Raw genomic sequence first — 26,755 nt, 5'->3', positions numbered from 1 at the left:
AACAAAAAAACATCGAACCCAAAGAGAACAAGATAGGTCTAAACCACAACAATGAAGCCATACAAATAGATGAACTAATCAACCTATCAACTTATACGGAAGATGAAATTGATCAATCTGAAGAAGCCCAAATAGAAATGGCAGAGACATCTTTGATTACGATAGATGAATATGAAGAAGACCAAAACCTGGAAGAATCCGGATATGAAATGTCACTTGATGAAATATCAAAAATTGAATGGGAAGATGGCAACGAAACAACAGCGGATGCAAATAATCAATTCACACCAACAAGGGAATACAAAAATAACAATGACAAGGATGAAACAACTGAAGACCAAACAGGAAAAGTAATAACATTACCAATCTTTGTACTCCCACAAAATCAGCAGACAGAAAAAATAGACAAGAAAATCAAAATAAAGAGAACAACAACAAAAAGCAGCAACTTAATCATGAACCGCTCCAATGTGCTAAGACTGATACAAGCTATCCCAAATATGACGGAAATTACAACGAAGATATACGAACAGTGGAATTTTGTGATGAAATAACGGACCAAGTGAAGATTACCTTTGAATCTGAAAAAACACTGAACAGAATGCTAGATAATAAACATATCTGCAAGCAGATAGGCTTCGAAGTGACCTTGATCGAAGAATTGCAAAATATAGAGCGGAGGAAAAAACAAGATGACGCCAATGAGAAGACATTATCTGAACATAAGAGAAAAGATGACAAGTATGAGAATAAAACAAACAAGAAAGACTATCAAGACTGTCACGACCTCTAAAGAAAATACGGAATATGGAGGCAACAAGACGATTCACCAATAAATACAGAAGAAATATAATTAAAAGAAGACAATCTGCAAACCACCACATTATGCTCATGGAACACCTGGGGACATAGCCATTTATTCAACACAACAAACTTGAATCTCATATCGGCTGACATAATCTGCATCCAAGAAACATGGATTACGCAACAACCGATAGCTGACGGCTACACCATACGAATGAACCCTGCAATCCAAAAGCAAAAAGGCAGACCGTCCTCTGGACTTCTAACTATAATCAAAAATGGACGAAACATCGACATATTAGAATATGAAAACAAACCTGTGGATACAAATTACAATACTCAAGCACAAAACGGGAAACAAAGAAAAAACCTCCAACTGTGAATCACAAAAAGGACCGCATATGGGCGATAATGAACCTATATTGGAACCCGGCAGGAATAACGGATGAGAAATTTATAGATATGGTAACATCAGCAATAGACAACACCAAAGGTAAATATAATGAGACAGAATTTATATTATGTGGAGATCTAAATATCCACATATTTAATGAAAAAGGAGAAGAAATAGAAAAATCTCATCTGTCACCCCGAGCCAAATGCTGGACCAAACTACTATTATGCAGGAACTTAAGAAGATCGGAAAGCATCGATACAATAACTGGAAGAAAAAAGGATACCTGGGCAAGAGGCAAGTCCATTGCCATAATTGATTACATCTATATGACTGAAAATATACATGAAGAACTGAGGGAATCCAGAAATATCAAAACAGAAGCAAGCGACCACTACATAATAAAAAGATTGTGGAATACTGGAAAAATGGCAAAAAAACAAACTGGACCCAATAAAAATCAAAATAAACAATGGACAAAACAGATTAAGAATTGGAAAAAAAAATGGAACTGCCAAAAATAATGCATAACTAAACACTAGATGAATTAGAAAAAATCAATTATGGAATGCTACTTTTACCATACAGACGCCAAAATACAACAAATGGAAAGCAAATAACAAAGAAACACACCCATGCATATAACGAGAAAATAATAATAAAGAAAAGAGAATTGAGAGCAAAAATGAAGAGGATAAAGAAACAAAATCCACTGGCTAAAGACAAAGAAATTAAAACAGCAAAATAATACAGAAATTGGATAAAGAACAACAAAGCTATGATAATACAAGATAACATGGAGAAAATGCTCCTGACTCTAAAGAACAGAAACATGAGACCACTATGGTCGTTATTGCACGATCAAACAAACACAGAACAGCATGGTCACTGATGTACCAGAAGCAAGATGGACGGAATATTTTAAAGAGATTTATGGAAACAATGATTCAATGGAAGAAGAAAATAACAACAAAAAGCATGGCAATGGGAATGGGACCATGAAGATCTAGAAAAGGCAATAAGTACCCTAAACACCTCCAGAGCGCAGTAGTCTGGACAGCGATATGCGAGTGCACCTTCAAGATGATACAAAACATGCAAAAAATTCCAAACACATGGATAGAAGCTGTTATAATACCCATATTCAAGCATGGAGACACAAAAGAACCACGAAACTATCGACCTCTGGCACTTTTAGACCCTTTGGGCAAGATTTTCGCAAAAATACTACTAGGAAAACTGGACAGATGGGCAAATAAAGAAAAGAAATACGCAACAAAACAAACCGGATTCATCAAAACACTGGGCACTAATATCAATCTATTTCTACTAAATGTATTGAAACATGAAGCCATAAGAAACAAAATAGAAATGTACGCCGCTTTTGTAGATCTATGACTAGCTTTTGACTCTGAGCAGAGACATTCTATGGAAAAAACTGATTGCATGGGAATGCCCAACTGACATCGAACCGATTAAACTCTTATATGGGGACACCAGCGTGAGTCAGACTATCGAGAGACGGCTCACTCACGGAACAAATCAAAATATGGAATGGCCTAAAACAGGGATGCCCATTAGCAGCTACACTATTCCATCTCTACATGGCCGATCTGTAAACAAACATTTACACACCGCAAATAAATCCTCCAAAAATAAACAATACAGCCATAGCCTGCATTATGTATGCTGATGATATAGTGCTTCTCGCAAAAACACCAAGGGGATTGCAGATTGCACTAGAAAAACTAGAAACATACATGACAAAGAATAAACTGGAAATAAATACGAAGAAAACTAAAGTCATGTCTCTAAAGAAAGAAAATAAGATCAGTCGCCAGCTCCCGTCTTTCCATATAGGAATGGAAAAAATGGAAACAGTAAAAACCATAAAATATCTTGGAATATGGATCTCCCAATCACCAACAGAAGAAGAATGGGTGGTACAACTCAAAGAAAAAACCTTATCCTTAGCCCGGCAAGCGAAAATAATCCACCGAAGTACGGAAAATTCTCAATGACCCCAGTAGTTACATTCTACAAACAAAAATTAACGGCCATACTAACATACGGAGTAGAAACCATGATAAATATCAACCCCAACATCTGGGACAGACTAGAAGGGTGCTTCTGGAAAAAAGTACTAAACCTGACGAATTCACTACCCATCACACGAATTAGAGCAGAACTTCAATCGCTCAAATCCATTGCCTCATGGAAACAACTTGATTTATATAGGAAATTATGACCAAAACCAATACCCCACCCCTGGAAATACTCAGAACAGGGAAAAATTGCAACAGAGAACATGCCTTAGAAAAATGGAAAACAGCGACAGAAGAGAAAAGAGAAGAGCAAGATATTTCGATGGAAATGTTATTAGAGAGACCTCAAAAAGCAGAAATAAAACTAAAAGGGAATGACTGGATCAAGACTAACCAAGAGAAAAACAAATACCGGCATAACATACACAACCCATTTGAAAACAGAAGAATTACCAAACTACCTTCATACCTGCAAATATTTCGTCTTTAAAAATCAGAGATACATTTATGAGACTTCGATTGAACATCCTCCCGACCCGAGAAATAATGGCAGCCAGAAAACAAATTCCTATAAGCAAAAAACACTGCCGATTTTGCAAGAATCCCAAGATGACCGAGAATTTACATCACATAATCATGATATGCCCGGCATTGAATGAAAAAAGACAACAATCGAGAGAATGGTTCATGAACACCGAGACTGTACTGACACCCGAGGATCGCTGGGCGAAGATGATATCTGGGAATGAGAAAAAACTGGTGTTTGCCCTAATATCATTCTGGCAAAACATCATGAATAATAGATGAGTATGACAACACAGATACACGAGGAAAGAAAACAAGAAGAAAAAGGACAAAGCTCCCATAGCACTCGCTTGGTAAATTGAGTAAAGATCATAAGTAAAGTAAGATGAAAGGTTTGAATGCAAATCAAACGTTTAAAAAAAAAAAAAAAGAAAAAAAAGAAAAAAAGAAAATTAGCTTAAAATCTCATCACTCCTTCGGTCTGCCATTCAATTAGGCTTTGAACTTGGTCTTGCAGAAGCTCTCTGTGCCTGAGAATAAAAGGGAGTGCGGCATGGTCTTGTCTTCTGGTTTTGGTGTAGCTCGGCCCAAAGGCTATTTCGATCGGATCACATGACTGGAGACCACGTTTGAGCTCTTTATTGCATATAATACTATTAAATGATTAACTCTTTACGCCTTCAGTGTTTCTCTATTCCGCTTCAAACTTAAGTTTGCTTCTTTCTCACGTTCATGTAACGTCTTCGACAGACAACTAGGTTCACGGTGGCCTCAACTCTTGGTGCGGTGCCAGCCAAGCCTTTCTTGAATTCTCCTTCGCCATCAGTTATTTTCCGACCGCGCCACCCTCGAGCACTCGTCATTCACAGGGTTTAAGTTGCTAAAGTGCATTGTGGAAAATCCAGATTCTATACATTCCTATGCATATACACTGGTGCATCGCTGCAATCTATTCACTACGCAGCCAGTCCTAGGATTACTTCATCTACTTGCATTACAGCATCTGTTCAAGTGTAAAATTACTTTACATTTTCTTCAATGTTTCTTCGCACGAGCATCTTCATTTCGATCCCGAAATGTTGCTTAGCTTCGACACCTCCTCTTCAGATCCTATAGAATGTTCACATTTTTTTCGTCTTCTGTCCTTTCCTGGATGCGTCAGTTCCACTTCGCAAGACGTCACCAATGCTTTTTCCCATCCATTTTCACACTTCTGGGACTCTGTCCAGTAGACCATTACTTCTTCGTGAATGCATATAGGGTTTCCTCAATGGATACCGTGTCTCAAGAATTCTTTGCGGTATTGGCATTCTCACTGGCACTGCTTGTGACGGAATTTCTGGTTCCCAACATAGACAAAGCTTCTGGTAAAGGTATTTGACTCCTCTACACTGTAGATAGACCACTAAAGTGAGTGCAGTGTCTTATTGTGCACAACTGGAATGGTTTTATTGTCCAGATGGACAATAGGGAATATTCAACAGCATGAGACTAAAAAAAAAAAGATCCAATGCTGGGGAAACCTTGATTTCACACTTTTACACATGTAAAATTGATCAAGTTAACTGGCCAGAAGCTAAGGTTGTGGCAGGAGTGGGACAGCATATCCCAGGACTAAAGTGACTCAAACAGAAAGGCAAGGTGGTATGCAGAGAAGTGTGCATGTTGGGTCATAACAGATGTGATTGCAGCACAGGGAAGGAACAAAAGTGTATTCTGAAACGAAGAATATAACATCCTTTATGATTTGCAGAAAGTAACACTTGTTGATGGTAACTAGGTAAACTGAGAAGTTGAAAAGGATATGGGTAGCAACTTTAATGGCAGTTGAAGGGAGAAAAATAGCATTGTGGAAGACCTACTGTAAGGCTATTTGAGTAGTCAAGCTTGTCCATAGCAAGGGTATAACTATAAATTGGGGATTTGTCCATGTAAAAGGGGATATGCAGCATGTCTTGGAAATCTTCCGTAATTGGAACCTGGTCATTGTAGCAGGGTTAAATTGTACACAGGGATTGCTGGCTGGGACAGAGGAGTTGCATGTGTGTCATCAATCCCATACAATTTGTGGGCGGTGGGGGTGAGAAAGACACAGGCTTGCAGCATGTGCTTATATGTAAATGTACGCCTACTTTCAAAGGACAACAGTAATACTGTACCCAATTACTTTTTATTGGGTGTATTTCCAGTAAGATATTTTGTGGCACTTACAACCTGTGCACATTAAGAACCTATGAAGTTTTTGCATACATGCATGTTGTGTACATGGAAACTTGTAATAAATGACACTCCCAAGAAACAGTTGTGCAAAAAGAGTTTTATTTTTTTACTAATGTAAATATACAGTACCATAAAAAAAGAAAAACTGTGGCTGCCGGGTACACAATATTAAAAATAAAATCACAACATTGGCCAAAAGGAGTATCCTAAAAGGGACAAAGTCAAGTGTACTTGGCCATGACAATTTCCTGAAGTGATTTCGTTCTAATGAGATTTGACTTGTCAATTGGACCTCTATGAATTGTTTCTTTTGGCCATAGTGAGGCTGTCTATAATCCTCTCGATCAGAGATTCCTAAAACTGTGTTCAAGATAAATCAAAAATATTTGTGGCTAACAGATACGATATTTTGTACTTTCATTTTTTGTGTTTTTTTCTTATTATACACAATACATTTTTCCAAATTATAAAAAGCCTCCGTAGAAGACAATGAAGATTTATCTGACGTCACAGTATATAAAATTAGCTGCCATGTGGAAATTACAGAGAAGGGCACATCCTTCCGTTGACGAGACCGGAAACCTCAACAGTTGTGAAAAGGAATTTAATTGCCCTGGTTAAATAAAACCTAGTACAGTCATGTCTTTATAGGGATGACACGCTACAAACACAACTTGTTGGGTGATCTTGTCTTATATCTTTTCTTATATCACTTTGAAAACCTTCCAAATTCTAACTTTCTGCCCTAAAAACATGCATTTCTGACCAAAAAACTGCAAATGTGCATCTGTATTGTGGTTCCAACTTGGTTATCTGTAGACGAATAACGCTTCATAATATCGTAGTGAGAAGGGCAAGAAATAATTCACTGTGGCTGCTCAGTTGTATCTTGCTTAACATATAGGAAGTACCCATAGAAAAAGTAAACTATTCAGCATGGCACAAGTTTAAATGAACAGTTAAACAATGGAGTGGAACAGTCAAGGAACTCAAAGCTGGAGCAAGGTAAGCCAAAGCCCCTGCATAGGATGGCTAAAGCGTGCAGGGTGGACACATCTACTTAATTCCTGGAACTGATGAGAACTTGGCGCTTCAGAAATAGGAACATTTCCCAGGCACGGAGTGGTTTGTGTGGCAGACACACTTGGGGCCACTTGAACTAAAAGGTGCTTCTTTCATTGTGGGTAGGATGTAGGATCTGCTAGTAAATATGTTTAGCAATAATGACCCACAATTTTAGAGGTACAAATATGAGGCATTTCAAATGCCAATAAGACTGAATTGTCCATGGTCACAAGGGCATTTGTGGGAAATGGTGCATAAAGGTGCAAATGTTATACCTAGGATTTTAAGAGCAACCCATGCTAGAGAATCGAAACAATAGCTCATGCCCACAACTCAAATGAGGTGTATCACCAGAGAAAGCAGGTGATTTTACGTGAAGGTGGCCATTTCTGCCTCTATTAGGAGCACTCGCCAACCTGTTGCTCTCTGGCCCTGTGTGGAGTCAGATAAAGGCCTACTTAATCAGCTGCATTGTATGCCATATTTAAGTCCTCTACAGGTTCAGAGATTACAGCAGTTTGTGTAAAAGAGAGCACATACTTAAAGCAACACTGCACATGCAGAAATATATAGTTGGCTATTCAGAATTAAAATAACACTCTAGCTTGCAAAACTGAAGAGTAGTGTAAAAAGTGATCGGTCCCGTCTCTGACAAGTTATGTCAAAGATAGTGGCCTGCAAGCTCCGCTGTATGCCTTTGGTAGTGGGGATAATCCTTCAGTGGAAAGAGCCAGAAAAGGACAACAGATTTAGATGCAATGGCATGTCGACTGTCGCAAGGGCCAGAGACATCTCAAGGGGTACAACGCCCTCTCACTGTCAGCCAGGTCTAGAGTTGAGAAACTCAAACACTGAAGGGCTTGTAAAAAAATAAAAGATAAAATAAAAAAACAAACAATAGGTACAGGTGGCCATGAGGCAATTGCTAATCATTCCAAATGTGGTTTGCCAGACCTTCAGGCAAACAGGGACATCCTAGACTGATTGCGTAATATGTTGGAGACTAAGGGGAAAGTGTGGAAAGCAGGAAAGCTGTGCATGCTATACTAGCTTGCTTCGTATGATTCAGCACTGAAAAGCTCTGCAATTCATTTTTGGAGCTGGGAGATTACAAACACCTATTTGAGCATCATAGCATGTCTATACAGGTGGAATGCACTGGCTCTCACAGCTACCTATTCAAGAGGTATGCCATACTACCAGCCATGCCCTGTTCAAAACTGCAGCACAACCAGGTTAAAATCTGTCAAAAGGGTGCCAGATAAAAGGACCATCAACCTTATTTTCTAGAAAAGCGAGTGCATTCTTAAGGGAACTTAAGTATGAAAGAAAAAAAAGTGCTTCAGCTGAATCACTGCAACCATTTCTGGTTGAGAGACTACACTGGTGAGGGGCCTTGGACGGGGGGCCTGGAGAGTGCCCTTCTACGATATAAAGAATGCATACAAGCCTGATACATTCATTGTGAACACATCATGAAATACTAAATGAATGAACTTGAACACAGTTTTACAAAAATACGATGTCAAAAGTTGTAAGGAAGTTCATGTTTTCCCTTTCTAGCAATCACGACAGTTTGAGCATGCAGTGCCACAAGTAGACACAACAAGCCCTGTGGCACAAATTTGCTGTCAAAGTCCATCACAATCTCTCATAGTAATCATAACTGACATGGGCAGAGCTACTGCTCAAGAGCAGTAGTACGATCACATGTCATCTTCAGACTACAGTGAAGAGACTTCTTTATCGACTATGGTGAGATGAAGCTTCATAAGGAAATGGGGGTAGTTTAGTGAGTAGATTGAAACCTTTCACCACTACTCACGAGGCACACCAAGAAAAAATGCAAAACTCATGCATTTCTTTTTTTGGTTGAGGAAAAAAGGCCAAATCAACTTCTGTGTTTATGGGTATCAATCAGTCCTACCAAATGCTCAGAACCCGGACTCGAGGCCAACAGACAGCCGCATGCCAATTCCATCTTCCCAGCTAGGAGTACATTGCATGAATGAGAGAAATGTTAGTGGACTCCCCAAATCCCTTTTAAGCGCTTTAGATCAGATTGGAGAATTCACGTTTACATGCACTGCTGCATCTAGAGAACCCAATGTAAATCATGGTATTTCCATGCTCTCGGACCCCATACCTGCCCTTAATTTAGTGCTTAAAACGCACTGGATGTCAATAATTTGCTACACTTCCTTTCATAGTTATGGCCCCCTTTCAGTTGGGATGTGTGCAGTGGTTGAGTTAAATCTTTGAGCAATTATTTAAAACCCAAGTTTTGCACCTGATGGAGTGCCCAATTATGCCAATCAGTTGAGTGTGTGTTGGCTTTCAGGGCATTGAATCTTACAAGCATAGCTACTGCTCATCTACTATTACACAACCGTGCTAGAGGTGATGGGATAAGAAACAGGTGACCTCAATCAACCAATGAAACATGCATCAACATCATCTAGAGTGTGTTGCCCAGCTCTAAAGATTTACCAATCATTAGTATCAATAGATCGATATATATATGTGAAGAGCAGGAGTCAACTACAGTACAGTATTCCAGTTAAGCCTATGATGGTGACCAACAATTGTAAAATACTTTAGAAAGGTTTTCTTCTGCTCAATTCACTTGCAAATTACTTCGTAGCTGCAGTAATATAAAACTTCCAAACTCGATTTTGTGTGTGTACAGAGTGCACACATTCTTCTCCATGTATACAGTCTACCAATCAGCAAAATTTCCACAAACAGCATATTACCAGAACCACTAAGCAGGCTGTGGGGCGACAGCCATGCGCATTACCTTTGATTACTGCAAGCAAGTCAGGGCATCGGATTACTGCAAGCAAGTCAGGTTACGATAACAAAAAATAAATTTAGCAAATAATAATGTTAGATGACAGCTAGCAAAGCTTTCAAATAGAAAGCCTCTCCAAATAAATGTGTCTGAGCAGTTCCAGACAAAGAGGTTTTAAAGTAAACTGGAGACTGCCTTGCAAGGAATCCAAATTTGGACAATGGGAAAATGGAATCTGAAGGCAGTTACAGTCCTGGATAAATCATACATCCTTTGCGTTAGAGGAAAAACAGATAATTCTATGTTTACATGTCCACCTATTCTTTAGATGCACACGCAGAAAACACATTTCATCCAAACTTTCAAAACAAATATTCCTTGTGAGCAATGAAGCGGCGTCTTGCAAAGTTATCAGTTGCTTGAAAAAATACCCTTAAAACAAAAATAACTCCACCCCAGTCTACTCTCGCACATGAAACGAAAGTGAGCAGCCCATGTGCCGCAGGGCATAGATGACTTCCCTCCTGGGTCCTGCCCTGGGCCACCCTTGCCTCCAAATGAACCCAGGCATTCCTGAAACGACCCCCTCTCCCGCATTTGAAAGCCCCATCATGAGTTCTGGTAGATAGACGCCTTGTCTTTCAACAGATCCAGGCAGAGGTGGCAGCTCCAGCTCCCTGCAAAGGAAGAAAGATCAGATTTATTTATTCAGACTCATTCAGAAACCGCTTGTAAGTGTTTTATTTACTTTTGCTCTAGACAATTACTGCTATCCAACTGTGAGGTCAAGCTAAAGGAATTACATTTCAACAGAGAAAACAGTGCAAGAAAGGGTCTGACTATCGAACAATAAATGCTAGGTTGCACCCAATACTCCAGATACATATACTTTATAATCTAAAAGGTGGGAGTGGTCTGGAACAAGGGACAAAAAGGGCAGAACCGGACAGAGATGGCACCACCCTCCAATTTGGACTAAATGTGAGCACATTGTGCTGCTCTCATATAGGTTTCTTCCCCTCGATGGATTAAACACAGTTAACACATCTACTCTGAGTGTCCAAAAGAACTAACCCAAAGGGCACACGGCAGCAGATTAGTGAGAAGGTACATTGTACATGAACAAGACTTACCTTCTGGGGGCTCGGACATAGGTGGGTTTAGGCAGTACATGTGGTAGCCACGGTCACAATCGTCACAGAACAGGAGCTGGTCCTAAATAGCAAGCGAGAGGGGAATTAGCCAACGAGCAATCCAGTGATTCAGATCAGTCTTCGCTCAGTCCGGTCTTCACAACAGCTACATAAATCATTATTTTTACCTCATGTCTTTAGGTCTTACTGGGGTATGAGGATTTCACAAACCAGGGTTTACAATGCTCAATAATCATCATCATGATCATCACAACCACACAATGCTTTAATCAACAAGTCTTTCGGCAATAGATCAAAATAGCCTAATCAATGTCATAATATACATGGAATAAATCTTAGCATTCAATTTCGATGCACACAAAAAACAAAACGCAAAAAACTGATACGCAGTGCAGCAAAGTATAAACCAAATGAATGTCACACAAGGTACTGGTAGCATAAGTTACACATGTCCTTCACTAACAGATTACTTTTTAACCAGGCTCTATGGATGAAACTTGAAATGGCTATAGCCACGGTGTGGTTTGCAGTACATTTACAAAGATTAAGTCTGAAAACCGTTCTAATCTCATGTTATTAGTAAGGTTTTCAAGTAATAAAGTCTCAAGTAACTACACGCCGTACGAAAAAGTAAAAAGTTCTGCAGTATCTCTTTCAATGATGTGCATGAATTACAGAAATCCGATTCAGACACAATCCATTTCTTTTTTTAAGACTGCAAGCTGAAGAATACCAAACCTAAACTTGATGTAAAGCGATTTGGCAAGTTGTGGATGAACCAAGTCCAGGTAGAACTTCAACCACAGTGCATTTTTACACAACCAGTATTCACACAGTAACATGGATTTTTGGCAGTTCTCAATTTGATGAATAAACTCCGACAAATCCTATGGATCCCTCACTAAACCCCTGCCTAAAGTCTTCTCCCAGGTGGTTAGGGAAAGGCAGGCGCTTCCTGATCTTGACCTTGGGGGTAGTGTACTGTGGGAGAAACACCTGGGAGGAGACAAGGCCCAGGGGGGTGAGGAGATACCGTGGGATGAAATGCAGTACGTTCTTTTAAAGGGAGAACCTTTTAAAGTTACCAGAACAGGTAATGTCCTATCGTCATTATAATGTTCCTGAACCACATATATACGATCTGTGGCTCTGGACACAAATACCATAAAACCTGAACAAACCTTAACAGAAAGACCAATCAAGGTAATTCAGGAAAAAAATCTTCCTTACTCCGAAATGTATAATGGAAAGGACTTTAGAAATATTGCCTTAAAGTGACTTCTTCTATAACAAATTCTAATGGTCCGTCCTTAAATGACCAAGGGAAATAAATCTATCCTTAAAACCAAGAAGTTACTAAAAGGAACTGACTTTGCTGTTGGGGGACTAAAAGTCCCACAATCCCATAAGTACCAGGACGAGGAAGCCGGCGAGTTAAACCTGGCATTCTGATTCCGTACGCGAGCAATGCCGGCAACAGTATCCAGCTTAATAATGAATCACGTAAAAGTAAAAGCGAGGTGAAGATGTTCGTTGAGCCTTTAACGGGACACTTGAAATGTAGCACTAGTTTGTGATCGGGTATTTTCTCCATCACTCACGTGAAGAGCAAACGCAACGAAAAGAAATTGCAAATCTTTATAAACTTTGTAAAACCGATTAAGTGGTTGTGTGTGCCGAATTACGATTCTCGGAGGAAAAGTGACCTCTGAACCATTATTCACAGACAATTGCTCATAAAGAAAAAAGTGTTTGAATCTTGTTATTTGAAATTGGAGAGAGCCGAGATCTGTTTGATGCACCACAGGTTCTCGTTCCTCCTCCATCGACGACACAGAGAGCGTACTCTTGCTGCAATAAGGTGTCCGGTAGAACTACACCGCAGATTGCCGGGACCCCAGACCATCAACCGTCGACGATGAAAACCTGGGTCCACGCCACTGGGGCCGACGACACCACTGTAGAGATCGACAGTGCAGATGGTAGAGAAGCAGTTGACGACGGGACTCCAGTTGACGGCGCTGGCAGGTGTGGCGCAGACTTGTTAGGCGATCCCACCTTTTGAGTCTCTGGACCGGTGTTTTGAAGATTCCCTATTTGAGGAAGATGTATGATGGTCTCCTGATGAGCGCCTCAAAGGATCTTTTCCATCCTTTTTTGAAGTCGAAGAAGACTTTTCTGGCTTTCAGGCCTGGTCCGAATGACCATGTTTTGACAATGAAGGAGCGCCTTTCGTTAGATGTTTCCCTGAAGAGGAACGACCCTTTTCCGTAGGCCGTGACTTCTTTGCCAGAGGCTCAGCCGACACCGACCGGTGAGGAACTGCGGGGGACTTATGCCTGTCTGATGCCAGACTGCGCACCGATCCTACCTCAGATGGAGAGTAGGCCCCTTCATTCAGCCACGATATCAGACGCCGATTATGGTCCTTCAACGTTTTTTTCGAGAAACCTTTGCAGATGTCACAGGTATCCAAAGAGTGATGAGGGTAGAGACAGAGGCAGTCCATGTGCCCATCCCCTTCATAAACTTTCTTCATTCTACACGTAGCACACGGGCGAAAAGACGATTTCCCAGATTTTAGGAAAGAAAGTACAACCCAACAAAGTGTAGAAAACACGAAGTGATCCCGACACTTTGGAGACGGTTGAAATCTGAGAGGGAGCCGCCGGGGCGGGTTTATTTATACCCTATGTCCTATTGGGTGATGCGTATGCGTCCCAAACGGACGTCAGTAGGACACAAAAGTGTCGAGTTTTCCAATGGAAAACGTTTTTTAAAAAGAGACCGAGGGCTCCCGGCCTGATGACGGGGAATATTCTAAGAACGTGAATCCATGAAAGATCCAATGCTGGAGAACAGTTTAACAGCACTGTGAGCCAAACGGAACTTCAGCACTGCCTAAGATACAAGTGTGCAAGCATTACCTAAAGCCAAGAGAGTGGCACCAAAGCGATAAAGGCAAGGTTGGGGTAGGGAAATGTGTTAAGTCCACAAATTATTTGAAGTTGATACAACCTATACTGCCAAAGATTGTAGAAAACGAGAAGTGTCTCCTAAAGGCAATTCTAGGTTATTGCTTGCAGACAGACGAGAGGTAAAGAGGCTGCCTCTCTGAAAAGGGACGGTTCAGAGGAAGAGTGCCAGGACTACTTGAATGTGTTGAAGTATCCAAAAGTTAACCTTGCTCTATTTCATGTCGTTGATTTGTTTGTTTTACTTTTCAGTGCCCTTAAACCGTAAGGTACCTGGTTGCGCTATATAAATGTTAAACATAAACAAACATTTTGTTATCTTTTTTCTTTTGTTTTAGTGGCAATGCAACTTTTCAAAATTCTTTTACAGTTAAACAAAACATTTGTTTTACAATGTGTCACAATCTCTATGATTTACAATCATTTTATTCCACATTCACACTCAGCAACAGCTCTTATAACAAAACATTAAATTCATATTAAACATGAATTATATCGTCTAGAGTCTACTTAGTTAAGAATTCAAGTTTCCTCAAATATACGACCACGTCCAAGTTCAGAGAGATCTTCTTAGTATCAAGTATGTATAACCACAGCTCGCTCCGAGAAAGGTTACAGAAGTCACAGATGTTTGTGACAGTATTCTGTTCGCATTTCCTTCAGCGCAGAGCATTCTACAACTATATGTTTCAGCATCTCCCTCTGTTCTTGCTTCAGACAAAATCTGCAAGATGCATCAATATAAGTTGAAGAACGAGTTGCTAGAAAGGACCTAGTCGGACATAGATTGAATCTAATTCTCATGATGTCCGCTATAAAGGCCTGATCCGGGAACCTGGTCAGATACATGGGTACATCACTGAGCTTTTTATGTGCAAAATGTCCATTCTCAAAGACCTTGTATTTCACACAGTGGGCTTTGGTGTTAAACCAATCATAGGCCCACCATTTTGCTTTCGCCGGGTTACTGATTAATAGATCTAATTGTAGGTCTGCTGATTGCAAATGGTCTTCGCAAGCTTTACTCCAGGTGTCTAAGGGTCTACCTGCTTCCAACACAGCTTCTACTGCAATATGCAGAGGGGCCTGGTATCTCTCATTCGTTTTACACTTTGCATACAAGGTTATAGCATTCCAGTTAACCATAGTACTAATGATAGGAGCCCCAGCTCCTATCTCAGCACCTGTGTGGGAAATGATTTTGGGAATGGCTACTAGGTTTTCCAAAAATAGCCTTCCAATAAGTGCCAATCAGGTTGTATCTCAGGTGACTTGGTATGAGCCCCATAGATCAGTACAGGCACTACCTTTCCTTTATAGTAGTTAATCACAGGGAGGTAGGAGTATTTCCTGTACTTGACATGGAGCAGCTTGGCTTGAGATGCTAAAGATTTTGCCGTTTGCATCATATTATTGTGATAAGGGATTTAATTTTTACAGTCGCTAACTATCTGGCCTAGATATTTATACTCTTAAGTGGGCGCTAAACTGATGCCATTCACCGTCCAATTAAATGCGCATTTAATGTTGTGGGTTTACAGTTCCATTTCATGATGTTCGACTTGGACACATTGAGAGCTTAAGTGTATCAGCATAGCTGGAAAGATTTTGCAGTTGCCTTTGGAGGCCGATGGGAGTGCAGTCAATGACGAAGTCATCTGCATAGAACAGATGCGCAAGAGTGTTGGGCCCTAATTTCGGAGGGTGGGGTGGAAGGAATGGGAAGCCTGAAACAATTCATATCCTGAATATAAAAGTTGAAAAGTGAAGCTGCAAATATGCAGCCCTGTTTGAGCCCATGGTTGGTAGGGATGGGTAAGTATAATAAGCCTTGTTGAGTTAATTTAATCTGAATTGAAGTTTGAGTAAAATGGCTGTATAGTTTGCAGTATGTAACTCTGGCAACCAGCTCAAGTTAGTTTTGACCATAATATTTTTTGAGATATTGAGTCGAATGCAACTCTAAAATCTATGAACGCAAGGTATAAAGGGTGGTTTGCATTTTAGGTTTGTTTTTTCAATGCTGATAGTATTATGAGATTTACTGAAGTGCCTAGACCCGGAACAAATCCTGAGTGATGAGGATCAATTTGATTTGCAGCTATCAACCCCCTATTCAGGTCTTTAAGTATGATCCTAGCATAAAGTTTCCAGGTACTTCAAGGAGGGCCAGTGGGCGGTAGTTCACCAGAAGCTGCCTGTCACCTTTCTTACATACTGGGACTATTATCGAGCGTTTCCAGGAGTGTGGGATGAAACCTGTGATTTTAATCCTGTTGAACACCATGCATAATATGCTGGCCCACGGCTATGAGCCTGTCCGGGCCAGGAGCTTGGAACTAGCTCAGTTTTTTATTAGGATTTTTATATCTAATGGATCAAATTTTGGTTCAGTCTGGCCTTCTATGAGGGGTGTAGCGGAAAATCGATCATCATGGTCTGCATAGATGGTAATATAATAAGACCTCCAGTCTGCTTCAAAGACTGAATTTAACAATAACCCTGCGCAGGACTTTATCTGACCGTTTAGAAGGCCCCACACTGCACTGCTTGATTTGGAGGCCAAAGCAGACAACATGGTTTCACATTCACTTTTTGGATTTTTAATGCTTTGTGCTGTTGAACGAAGTTTCTGTTTGGTATGGAAATTAGCAATAGCACTACGTGATGTTACAAGTGGAAGTGCTTTTTGAAGCCTAATGTCTTTTTGTAGTTTTTTTTTTCACCTTTGCAAGCGTCGGGTCAAAAGGATGTTTATATTGGGATCAACGCCTGTTTTTTGCGCTGCATAAAAAATGTGTAGCTCATGAGTGTAATCTCGCATACCATCAGTTTGCAGCATGCTTTCGAGGCTTTTCAATTTGGCAGCAAAATTGTCAAGCATTGTCGGATGCCATTTTATTCTATTCTGACCCCGTGTGATTGATAATTGTGGGCTGTAGGTTTGGCGAAAGGGGCATCCAATTCTAGCAAGCTCAATTTGTAGAATGTTGTGGTCAGTAAGGTTTGATTAGACAATTTTAAAGTGTCACCAGAGGCAGTGCAGTAGCTGTGAGGAAAGCATAATCTAATATGGCCGTAGCAATACCCCTTTTCCATGTAGGTCTAGGTGGACTATCAGCAATATACGAAGCATTTAGCATAACCATATTGTGTTCTTGCATCAAGGTTGTCCATCTTCTTGCTAAAAGCCCATCTTTAACCTCTTTATAAGTAAAGCATGACATATTTAAGTACCCTACTAATAGGGTGATGTAATTCTCTGTGGCACATGCTATAGTATCAAGCATTAGAGTAATAGCATAAAAAATGCATCTTCCTCTATTGTTTCCGAATTACGATTTATGTTCACAATTGCAAACGCTTTCGGCATTTCAGGCCTTACATTCTCCAACACTAGCTTCACCAGTTGTAAACACGAATGAGGAGATATCCACAGCGTGAGGTTAGCATTTGTGGGATTTTTGGTTGCAATTAGCAGACCTGACATGGGCTGGCCTTTTCGCTGTTTAATCGCAGGCATCCATGCGATTTCATGATTGAGCCAAACTGGTTGATCACATAACCAGGTTTCTTGTAAGATTATAATGTTGTACTGTAACAGGTGATGAGCTTTTTATGGATCTAAGGGATTCGCAAAACTCTGCATATTGCAGATTGCAATTCTGTACTCAGGTTTTTTTTTTCTTCCAGCTTAACTCTAAAGATTTGCGGATGTTTGCTTCTCTAAGGCTTTCCGAAGCCAAGCCCATGATACCTGAGACTCCGTTGTGGGCTCCTATTCCTTTCCTTCGCCTGTGTCGGCACTTCAGTTGTACACATCCTGATTTTCCTGCCTTCTAGGTGAGGTGGCACGTTCACAAAACTCACCATTCTAAGGTTAGTGTTACATTAATTTTCCTTGGCGCATCTAACAATGGCGAGTTTAGATGTTTGAATTGAATTTGACATAGACAATTTTAGGCCCTTTTTGGCTAATATCAGTCTCTCCCTCCATATACATTGTCTTACTATTTTCAAAGGTACTTTGATGTTTAACGTGGCTAATTTACGAGTTTTAAAAAAATTGGATAGTTTGTATATCATGAGATTTTACTTTGTTCTGCATGTTTATTTCGCTGAATATTGTTAATAATGTTGTTCGGTTTGGGTATGGATCTCTTTGCTTTATGTCTAACATTTGGAGAGTAATTAAGTTTGGATATTCTATGGAGTAGCTTTTAGGCGTACGCAACAGTTTAGTGTCATTTTCCATTATAACTTTTCCAGTAATTGAGACCACAGCCGGTGACTTATCAAAAGGAGGCTCAGGGCAGCTAGGTTGAGTCTTCACAGTCTTAGTCACCAAGCTACTTCCTCATCGAGATCTTGTGCAATGTCCTGTTTAACATGATGGAACATGAAGGGCTCCCTTTTAGTTTGTTTGAAAGCATGTTTCTTTTTTGTTCCACAGTTTGGAAAGTTTTGCTGATCACAAGTAGATCTTCAATTTAGTCAGCGACACTTTGAGCTACCACTAGTGTGGAAGGCTCGGTCTCCCGCTCTAATTCCGGTAACGTTGATATGGAGTATGTTTAACAATTCAAACATTCAGCCATGGGAGAAGCTGCCAAAGCTTTACTAGCTGAAGCATGTAATGTTTGTTGTGCGAGGGACTTTTGGTAATTATCATGGAGGTTCACAGCCTTAGCATTAAGAGGGATATACAAGGCATTAACAAAGGTCTTGATAGGACTTTTAGGAATTTTATTATTGGCATTTAAATATTTTTTTATTTTGTGTGTTGTGGGGCCCTCATTTGCAGGTTTTTGGCATCAGTTAACTGTAATTTCCCCTTTTTTCCCTACGGGGCCTTTGAAATACTTCATATAGGTTGTCAGCAGCACCAATTGCCTGAATACCATCTACCTCCAGCAGCTCAGATGTAATGTTGTAGTCTAGAATGTCATCGTTATTCATACATGCAGCAGAGGAAATGAATAATACCTCATCTACTCCCCGCTCCTCCACTGGGGCTGGCGAAGTAGCGTGGGTTGTGTTAATTTGGACCGTAACTTCTGTCAATCATTCAGCCTCTGAAATCAGCAGATTATTTGTAAGTGTGGCTTCACGAGACGAGGACGAGTTCCAGTGAGTCACTGCAACTAGTGGATAGTCCAAATTGGTATGAATTTGTCTCTTCTCTGCAGTTCCGAGTAACAATTCCAATTTGGAGTCGATCTTTGCCAATAATTCATGATGGAAATTAGTTGTTTTATGCAAAGACTCAGAGCATTATAAGTGTGTATACACTGTTCAGCACACAAGAGCAGGGCTGTTATTTTTGGGATGCAAGGCTGCCAGCCCAATTATGGACGGGGAGTGGGTTGTGCAAACGACAATTTAGTTACATGTGATAAGTTAGCTAAAGATGCAGATCTATCAGGGTAAAGTACAGGTGATTGTGACAGGTTTAAACTATGAGCCGACAAAAATTCCTCTGGTTGAGTTTCCGGCACAACTTTCTCAACTGCAGTATCAGGTTCTGAAGAAACTGGGAATATACTGGGCACAGTTCCAGTTAACGGGAGTTCAGAACATTTCTTGCGTCCGCCGGTCGTCATTTCCATAGCCTGCACTTTCATTACTTGAGAGTAAAGCAAAAAAGCCTTCTGGGATTGCCAAGCATGTATTAATACAGTGTGAGCTTTTTCCGGCTGTTTAACAGGTTTTATGTTGCCAAGTAACTGCTCCGGAGTGGAAGAGGAGCCAGTCGATAAAGCTGCTGAATTAGGGTATTGTGCAAGCATATCCGCGTCTGTGATCGCGTCTGTGATCGTTGTTGAGGCTTCACATGTGCAGCTGATGTTCGCAATCTCGAGCACCTCGTTTGCATGGTGGTCCTTGAGAATAGAAGTTGGCGCGTAATAGGACCTAATGTCCATGGATAGAGGTTTCAGCCTCTTTGGTTTCGTGAGCGGTGCCGTGCCAGTGCCCGCGCATGCACTATTTAACGGGTGGGGGAGGGGACTTGCTGTGTTCAGGCGGCGGCACAGGCTTCACTGTGTTCGGGGATTATAGTTGCTGGCATTCCAGATTTCAGAGTATAAAACACCACCATAGAGCTGTTTGGACAACAAAATCTTAATGCGTGAAATGTAGGGACTGTCTGCCAAGCGGAGTAAGATACAGGAGGCTGTCCGCTGCTCAGCTGAACAGCACTCCTGAAGCACACGCACGTTGAGCATGTGCACATGGATTTGTAGTGCTTGATGGGGGGATAAGGCGGAGCTTGGCATACCTATGCCAAGAGAGAAAAAAAATGTTCAAACACCCAGCTAGATGCTCCTAATGCCAGACGTTTGGTATGAATGGTAGGTTTACAAATCCAGTGAATCCACAAGCAGCAATACACAGGGGCAGGTCAGGCTATTGCCAGCAGAGTAAATCAGCTTCCCTCAGCCAAACAGCAATCCTTAAGCACTCCCACAATGAGCGCGCGCGTTGCGCGTGTGCACGTGGATTTGTAGTGCTTGATGAGGCATTTGGCAGACCAATCCAGCAAATTCACAGTCATCCACAAGAAACAATACACACGGGCAGGTCAGGCTACTGCCAGCAGAGTAAATTGTTCTATCTGAAAACTGTTCCAAAGTACACACTGGAGTTGTGGTGGTGCATTGCGGCAGGCAAAGGCAAAGAGGCCGCCCTTCTGTTCAGAGGACGAGTGTCTTGCCTACTTTAAAGTGTTGAAGTACCTGGAAGTAAATCTGGTCATAATCTGTTTGGCCTCACAAAGTACTGAAGCTGTGGTGGTGTATTTGGTTCTCAGTAGATGCAAGACTTCAGTAGCACAAATGAAGTGGTATACTATGAGGCAAGGAAGCAGGCCTTCATGGTAAACTCCTTGAAGGTGATGAAGTGGAAGTAGAAGTGCTGTGAACTCATCCTGACAAAGATACCTACTGTGACTCCTAATCTTGTAAAGAGAGACATAACTGTTGACGAAGAACTGTGTTTCACAACGTTTTACAGAAGCTGTATTTCCTTTGTATTGTGATAATTCAAGTGTGGCAAAGCATCGAGACGGGGAATAACACTGATGCTGTTTTGGTAAAGTGGAAAGTCTTGTCAACAAGAGAAGCTTTTCTGTTATTGGAACTTTGGTTAACAAAATCTTACTTTGACATTGAAGACATCAAGAACTGAATTGAGAATATTACATATATGGATTTGCTTGTTCCTTTTTATTGAACATTGGAGTTGAGTTTACCTTGAATCCCGGGGAAGGGGAGTTCACCAAGATTATTAAGAGGTCACCAAAAGAGACTGCGAATATCGCTGTTAATGTTATTTGAATTGCCATATATTTTCTTTGTCTATTTGATGTTTACGTGTAAGGGCCAGACATTCTGTGCTCGAGTGTTACCCTTTAGTTTTGATGGGTAGGGAAATCCTCGTCAGAGTATGGATGCTGAGGCGTTTGATAACATTTATAATTTAATAAAACGGCATATTTTGAACTATCATCCAAAAGATGTCCGCCTCGCATAGCTGACCCCTCAATACCCTAGTGGCATACCTCTCATTTGACCTTGTCCTTAATACTAGTGTTTATACTGGTAGGGTTCAAAAACAGCTCAATAAGGTCCAGGTATTTTGGCAGGGATTTTGCATGAAGCTAGTTTTGAGTTCCTATCCTGCGCAAGTATGGTACAGCATTGCCACACTAAATTTAGGTAACATGGAAGGAAACCCCAATGGGAGCCAACACAGGACAGGTTTATCTCACGAGTTCTATTTTTTAGATTAAGTTTGATTTTGAGTGGGTATATAAGGCATATTCTTGGGAAGGCTTATCAAAGTTCGCCACCCTGTTGGGGACTCAACAGTTTATAGTGCAGTATGAAGCTCTTACTTTACCATTGCCTATTTTCACCCAACTATTAGTTGTGGCCCAGCCAGCTGAATGTAAAGAGGGGGCAGAAGGGGTGAAGGCGGAGCAACAGAACGTTTAACCTGTAATTTCACTTAGAAACAAATTATTTAAAAAAATAATATTTATTAATTTTAATAAAAAACGGTCTAGTCTGGCTAAGGATATACAATGGTCAGAAAAGATCCTATTAAGGCTAAATGGTATTACAGCTAACATTGAGATAATTTGCTTGAGAAAAATGTGCCTGGGGGCAGGTGACATTTCTAGAGTTTGGCTAATAGACACTACACACACAGGTTCATAAATAGTAGTGGGCAAGACAGTATCAAAGCAAAGTTGTGAAAAACGCAGAGCGGCTAGTAGGCAAGCAGGGGTTGCAATCACCTCTTCTAAGGGGGAGGTGACTGGGGCAGGAAATGATTGGGGGTGAGAGATCTATCCCAAAACCAGCAGTTGCTTCCAGTTTGCGTCTTCATAGTGGGAGATGGATACAGGTGGGCAGAAAAGGTGCAAGGAACCAAATGTCTATTTTTACTAGGCACATGTCCACAGGCTTTGGTTCCCGGTAGCAGGATGGCATCTTGTAACAAAACTAGTGTCATAATCCAATGAGGAAACAGATAAAGGACATTGCGGGATGAGATGGGGACTGGTTTAGCACCAGGATGACATGGTGGCTTCTCAGTGTGCTCATACTGATAAGGGCCATCAACGACAGACTTCGGCAGGAACGAAGAAGCACCTCCAGCCGATCTTTGGGGGCTAGGGTCGGAATTGACCCTAGCCCCCAGAGATCGGCTGGAGGTGGCTTGGCTTGGTCAATTCCGACCAAGAGGCTCTCTCCTCTATACTAGATTGGAAAATAGGCTGATAAGGACAGGTGGATTTGTTCAAGGTGCTTGGGGACGATAGGCGACTTCTATTGTTGGTAGATACCAGACAACCTCTCTGTTCACTTCACTCACATGGACTGGGGAGACTCTGCAGTCCCCATGGGTGACGCAAACATGGTCAATCAAATCACTCAATTACCAAAGTCATCAATCTGATAAAAGTAGCAGTTTAACTGTGATTAGTGGTGGTCAATCAGCACAACAAAGAAATGCAGTAAATATGATCTAGTACCTGCAAAAAGTGAAATGGTTCTAACAGTAGAAATTTGGATCACAAGGATTTACCTGGGGCAGGGCTCATCCAAAGAACAAGTTACTTTCTTACCTGGTAACGTTCTTTCGATGGGATGGTCCGACGATGTATTCCATATCTATGACAGGTAATGTCCACAGCTGTGCTGCTTCGGAAAATCTTTGGCGTCTGCGTCCTGCGTCGATGACGTCGATGCGCCGTCCCAGAGGACCTCCTCCGACGGCCGACGTCACCCGATGTGATCAGTAGGACGCACGACGCCCATAGCCTCAGTTATAGTTTTTTCCCCCAGAACGTGTGCCACCAGTTTTCTGCCAGTCAGACACACAAGGCCTTGCGGAATGCAAGCTGCAATCGCAAAAGATATTCTGCAGCGGGGAAGGTAGGGAGGGAGCGATATGGAATACGTCGTCGGACCATCCCATCGAAAGAACGTTACCAGGTAAGAAAGTAACTTGTTCTTCGAGGGGATTGGGTCCTCCGACGTATTCCATATCTATGACAGACTCCCAAAGCAGTACCTAGCAATGAGGTGGGAAAAGAATTTAGAACACAAATTTAGAATGCCCAATCAAATTGCGGAATATAGGACTGCCTTGCCAAAGGCCAGATCCTGCCCTCTAATGGAATCGAGGGAGTAGTGACGTACAAAAGTATGACCTGAAGCCCAGGTGGCTGCATCACAGATGTGACGAATAAGAACACCCCTCTGCAGGGCAGTAGACGCAGCCACTCCCCTGGTAGAATGGGCCCGCAAGCCAGCCGGAGGGACCTTACCCGCCAAGCGGTAACACTCGGAGATATCTAAAATAATCCAACGAGACAAAGTCTGTTTCGTCACAGCTTGTCCCAAACGCTTTCCAGCGTAACCAATGATAAGTTGATCGTCCACTCTGACCCGGGACATGCGCGAAATATAAAAGCTCAATGCTCTCCTAGGATCAAGCCTATGGAGCCTCATCTCTTCCTTACCAGGATGTGGAGGAGGATAGAACACCGGAAGAACAACCTTCTGGCTCAAATGAAATTCCGAAACCACCTTCGGAAGAAAAGAAGGACGAACTCTAAGGACAACCCGGTCCTTATGAAACACAGTGAATGAAGGGTGGCTTAACTGAAAGTGCCTGTAACTCACTCACTCTGCGAGCGGAAGTAACCGCAACCAACAACGCAGTTTTAAGAGAGTTAGCAGTCTCAAAGGGCAAGAATATAAAGGCTCAAACGGAGCACCCATAAGAAACTTAAGAACAAGGTTCAAATCGCAACCGGGCACCAGAAAAGGTGACGGAGGGAACACATTAGTGAGCCCTTTCAAAAACTGAGAAATTAAAGGAATCTTAAAATAGGAACACTTCAGACGAGCGCTTAAATATGGACAGCGCCGCCAGGTAACCTTTAATGGTCCCCACTTGCATGCCCCTGTGGGCCAAAGAAAGCAAAAAAGACAGAACCATGGGAATGTCACATTCAAAAGGATCCACATTCTTAACTCTGCACCAGTCGCAGAACTTTCTCCAACGGCAACGGTACAGAGACTTTGTTGCCGGCCGCCTGGTCGAGAGCAACACCTCCATCATGTCTTCAGGGAGGTCCCAATCTTTATACCTCAACCTTTCAGAAGCCAAGCGTGAAGGTTGAGGGATCTGACCTCTGGATGGAAAACCTGACCCCCCTCCCGTGAGAGCAGATCACCTCAGTAGGGAAGACGACGTGGAGGGCAGATGGACAAGTCGAGAAGGTCCGGGTACCATATCCTCCGGGCCCACGCCGGTGCAATGAGGATCATCCGGGAACCGAAACCTCCGTAACCGCCGCATTACTTGAGGGATGACGGGGACTGGAGGAAACGCATACAGCTGCGGGAGTGACCACTCCACCACAAACGCATCTCCTAAGTCTCCTAATTCCCGCAAGCAAAACCTTTCGCACTTCCGGTTGACACTGGAGGCAAAGATCTACTTGAGGGGTCCCCCAAAAGGCAAAGATCTCCAGGAGAATCTCCTGAGCCAGCTCCCACTCGTGAGAGATTGTGCTCTGCCTGCTCAGAGCGTCCGCCGTCTCGTTGTCTCCAGCCAGATGAACAGCCGAGATCAAAACTTCCTGCTGGATGGCTCAGAACTCGAGCTGCAGCGCCTCCCTGCACAGAGGAAGTGACCCTGCCCCCCGTTTTTGTTGAGGTAGTGCATGGCCACCGTGTTGTCCATTAGAATCAGGACACTCTTTCCTCGCATAGTCGGCAGAAAAGCCTTCAGGGCAAGCCTGACGGCCCTCAGCTCCAACAGATTGATATGGAGTCTGGACTCCGACGGAGACCAACGACTGCTGACTGTCAACTCGTTGGCATGAGCTCCCCATCCCGTGAGGGATGCGTCCGTCACAATCGTCACCTCCGGCCAGGGCCGCCAAAATGGAGCCCCCTTCATCAGATTGCCTTCGACGGCCCACCACAGAAGGTTCTGGGCGACGAAGGGCGGCACCTGAACAGGGTCCGACAGCCTGCTGGAGGACAGACCACTGGAGCTTGAGTGCCCACTGCAAAGATCTCATCCGCAGACGAGCCTCTGGCACCAGAAGAATGCAGGATGCCATGAGGCCGAGCAGTCTCAAGAACTCGGATGCTGGGAGATTCTGGGCAAGTTGAAACTTGTGCACCATCTGCTGAATATGAAGAGCCCTCACCTGGGGAGGAAAACACTGCCCCAGGGACGTTATCGAGTACTGCTCCGATGTACTGGAGCCGCTGCGTTGGTGTCAAATGAGACTTCTTTAAATTGAGGGAGAAGCCCAGCTTGTGAAGGGAGTGGCAGGTGACAGACAGATGATCCAGGAATTGCTCGGGAGAGCTCCCCCTGATCAACCAATCGTCCAGGCAGGGGTAGACGTGAATCCCCCACTTTCCTGAGATGCGCTGCCACCACCACCATGAGCTTGGTGAAAACCCTCGGGCGGAGGTCAATCTGAACGGCAGGACCCGAAACTGAAAGTGCGAGTCGCCAACCGCGAACCTCAGGTACTTCTTGTGCTTGGGATGGATCGGCACATGGAAGTAAACATCCTTGAGGTTGAGAGACACCAACCAGTCCTGAAGTTGAAGGGCCTGGAGGACTTGAGAGTAACCATCTTGAACTTGTCCTTCCTGAGGAGTTTGTTCAAACCGCGCAAGTCCACCATGGGTCTCAATCCCCCGTCTTTCTTCGAAAAATCAAAAAATAAGGGGAATACCATCCCTTGTTCCTCTCCGCCACAGGCACCAGTTCTATGGCGCCTTTCTCCAGCAGGGCTTGAATTTCCTAGGCAAGGAGCGGATCTGGACTCTTCAAAGAGAGGTTCCCAGGTGGATTGTCGCGAGGCCTCTGCCGTAAAGGAAGACAGTAGCCGTGGGTTATGATCGCCAGAACCCACACATCTGAAGTAATGGCTTGCCACTCTACAAGATACTACGCCAGCCTTCCCCCAACCGGCGAACCATGGGACCTGGCCTCATGACTATGGGGTAGCGGCTGCAGCGTTGCCTGAGGGCAGAGGCAACTGCCTGAGCGGCCTTGGCACCTCGAGTAACCTTGTTTCCACCTCTGGCACTCTTACGGTGGCCTCTGACTGCAAGCTCCTCTCGCTTTACTGAAGGACGAGTAATAGCGAAAGCAACCTCCCCTCCATTGCTGTCCCCTAGGATGAAAAGGCGGAGGTTGGCAAACTGCAGCGCCAACGACTTTGC

General features: G+C 42.6%; 1 protein-coding gene across 8 annotated transcripts in view; it reads right to left on the bottom strand.

The window, feature by feature from the left end:
• Positions 1-6,070: 6,070 nt before the first annotated feature.
• The window catches only part of DPF2 (double PHD fingers 2), a 763,557-nt gene continuing 742,872 nt past the window's right edge, over positions 6,071-26,755 (bottom strand). For all 8 annotated transcript variants that reach the window (XM_069644977.1, XM_069644981.1, XM_069644978.1 and 5 more), the window contains 2 exons: positions 10,981-11,062; positions 6,071-10,524 (listed from right to left, as the gene is read on the bottom strand). In XM_069644977.1, coding sequence (XP_069501078.1) covers positions 10,457-10,524; positions 10,981-11,062 — 150 coding nt within the window. In that variant the 3' untranslated portion in view covers positions 6,071-10,456. The remainder of the gene's footprint in view (positions 10,525-10,980; positions 11,063-26,755) is intronic.

Source organism: Ambystoma mexicanum, chromosome 2p (assembly GCF_040938575.1).
Source record: "Ambystoma mexicanum isolate Mex_15411 chromosome 2p, UKY_AmexF1_1, whole genome shotgun sequence".
Taxonomy (NCBI): Eukaryota; Metazoa; Chordata; class Amphibia; order Caudata; family Ambystomatidae; genus Ambystoma; species Ambystoma mexicanum.
The sequence above is the reverse complement of the archived record's forward strand: the minus strand, read 5'-3'. Positions and strand labels throughout refer to the sequence as shown.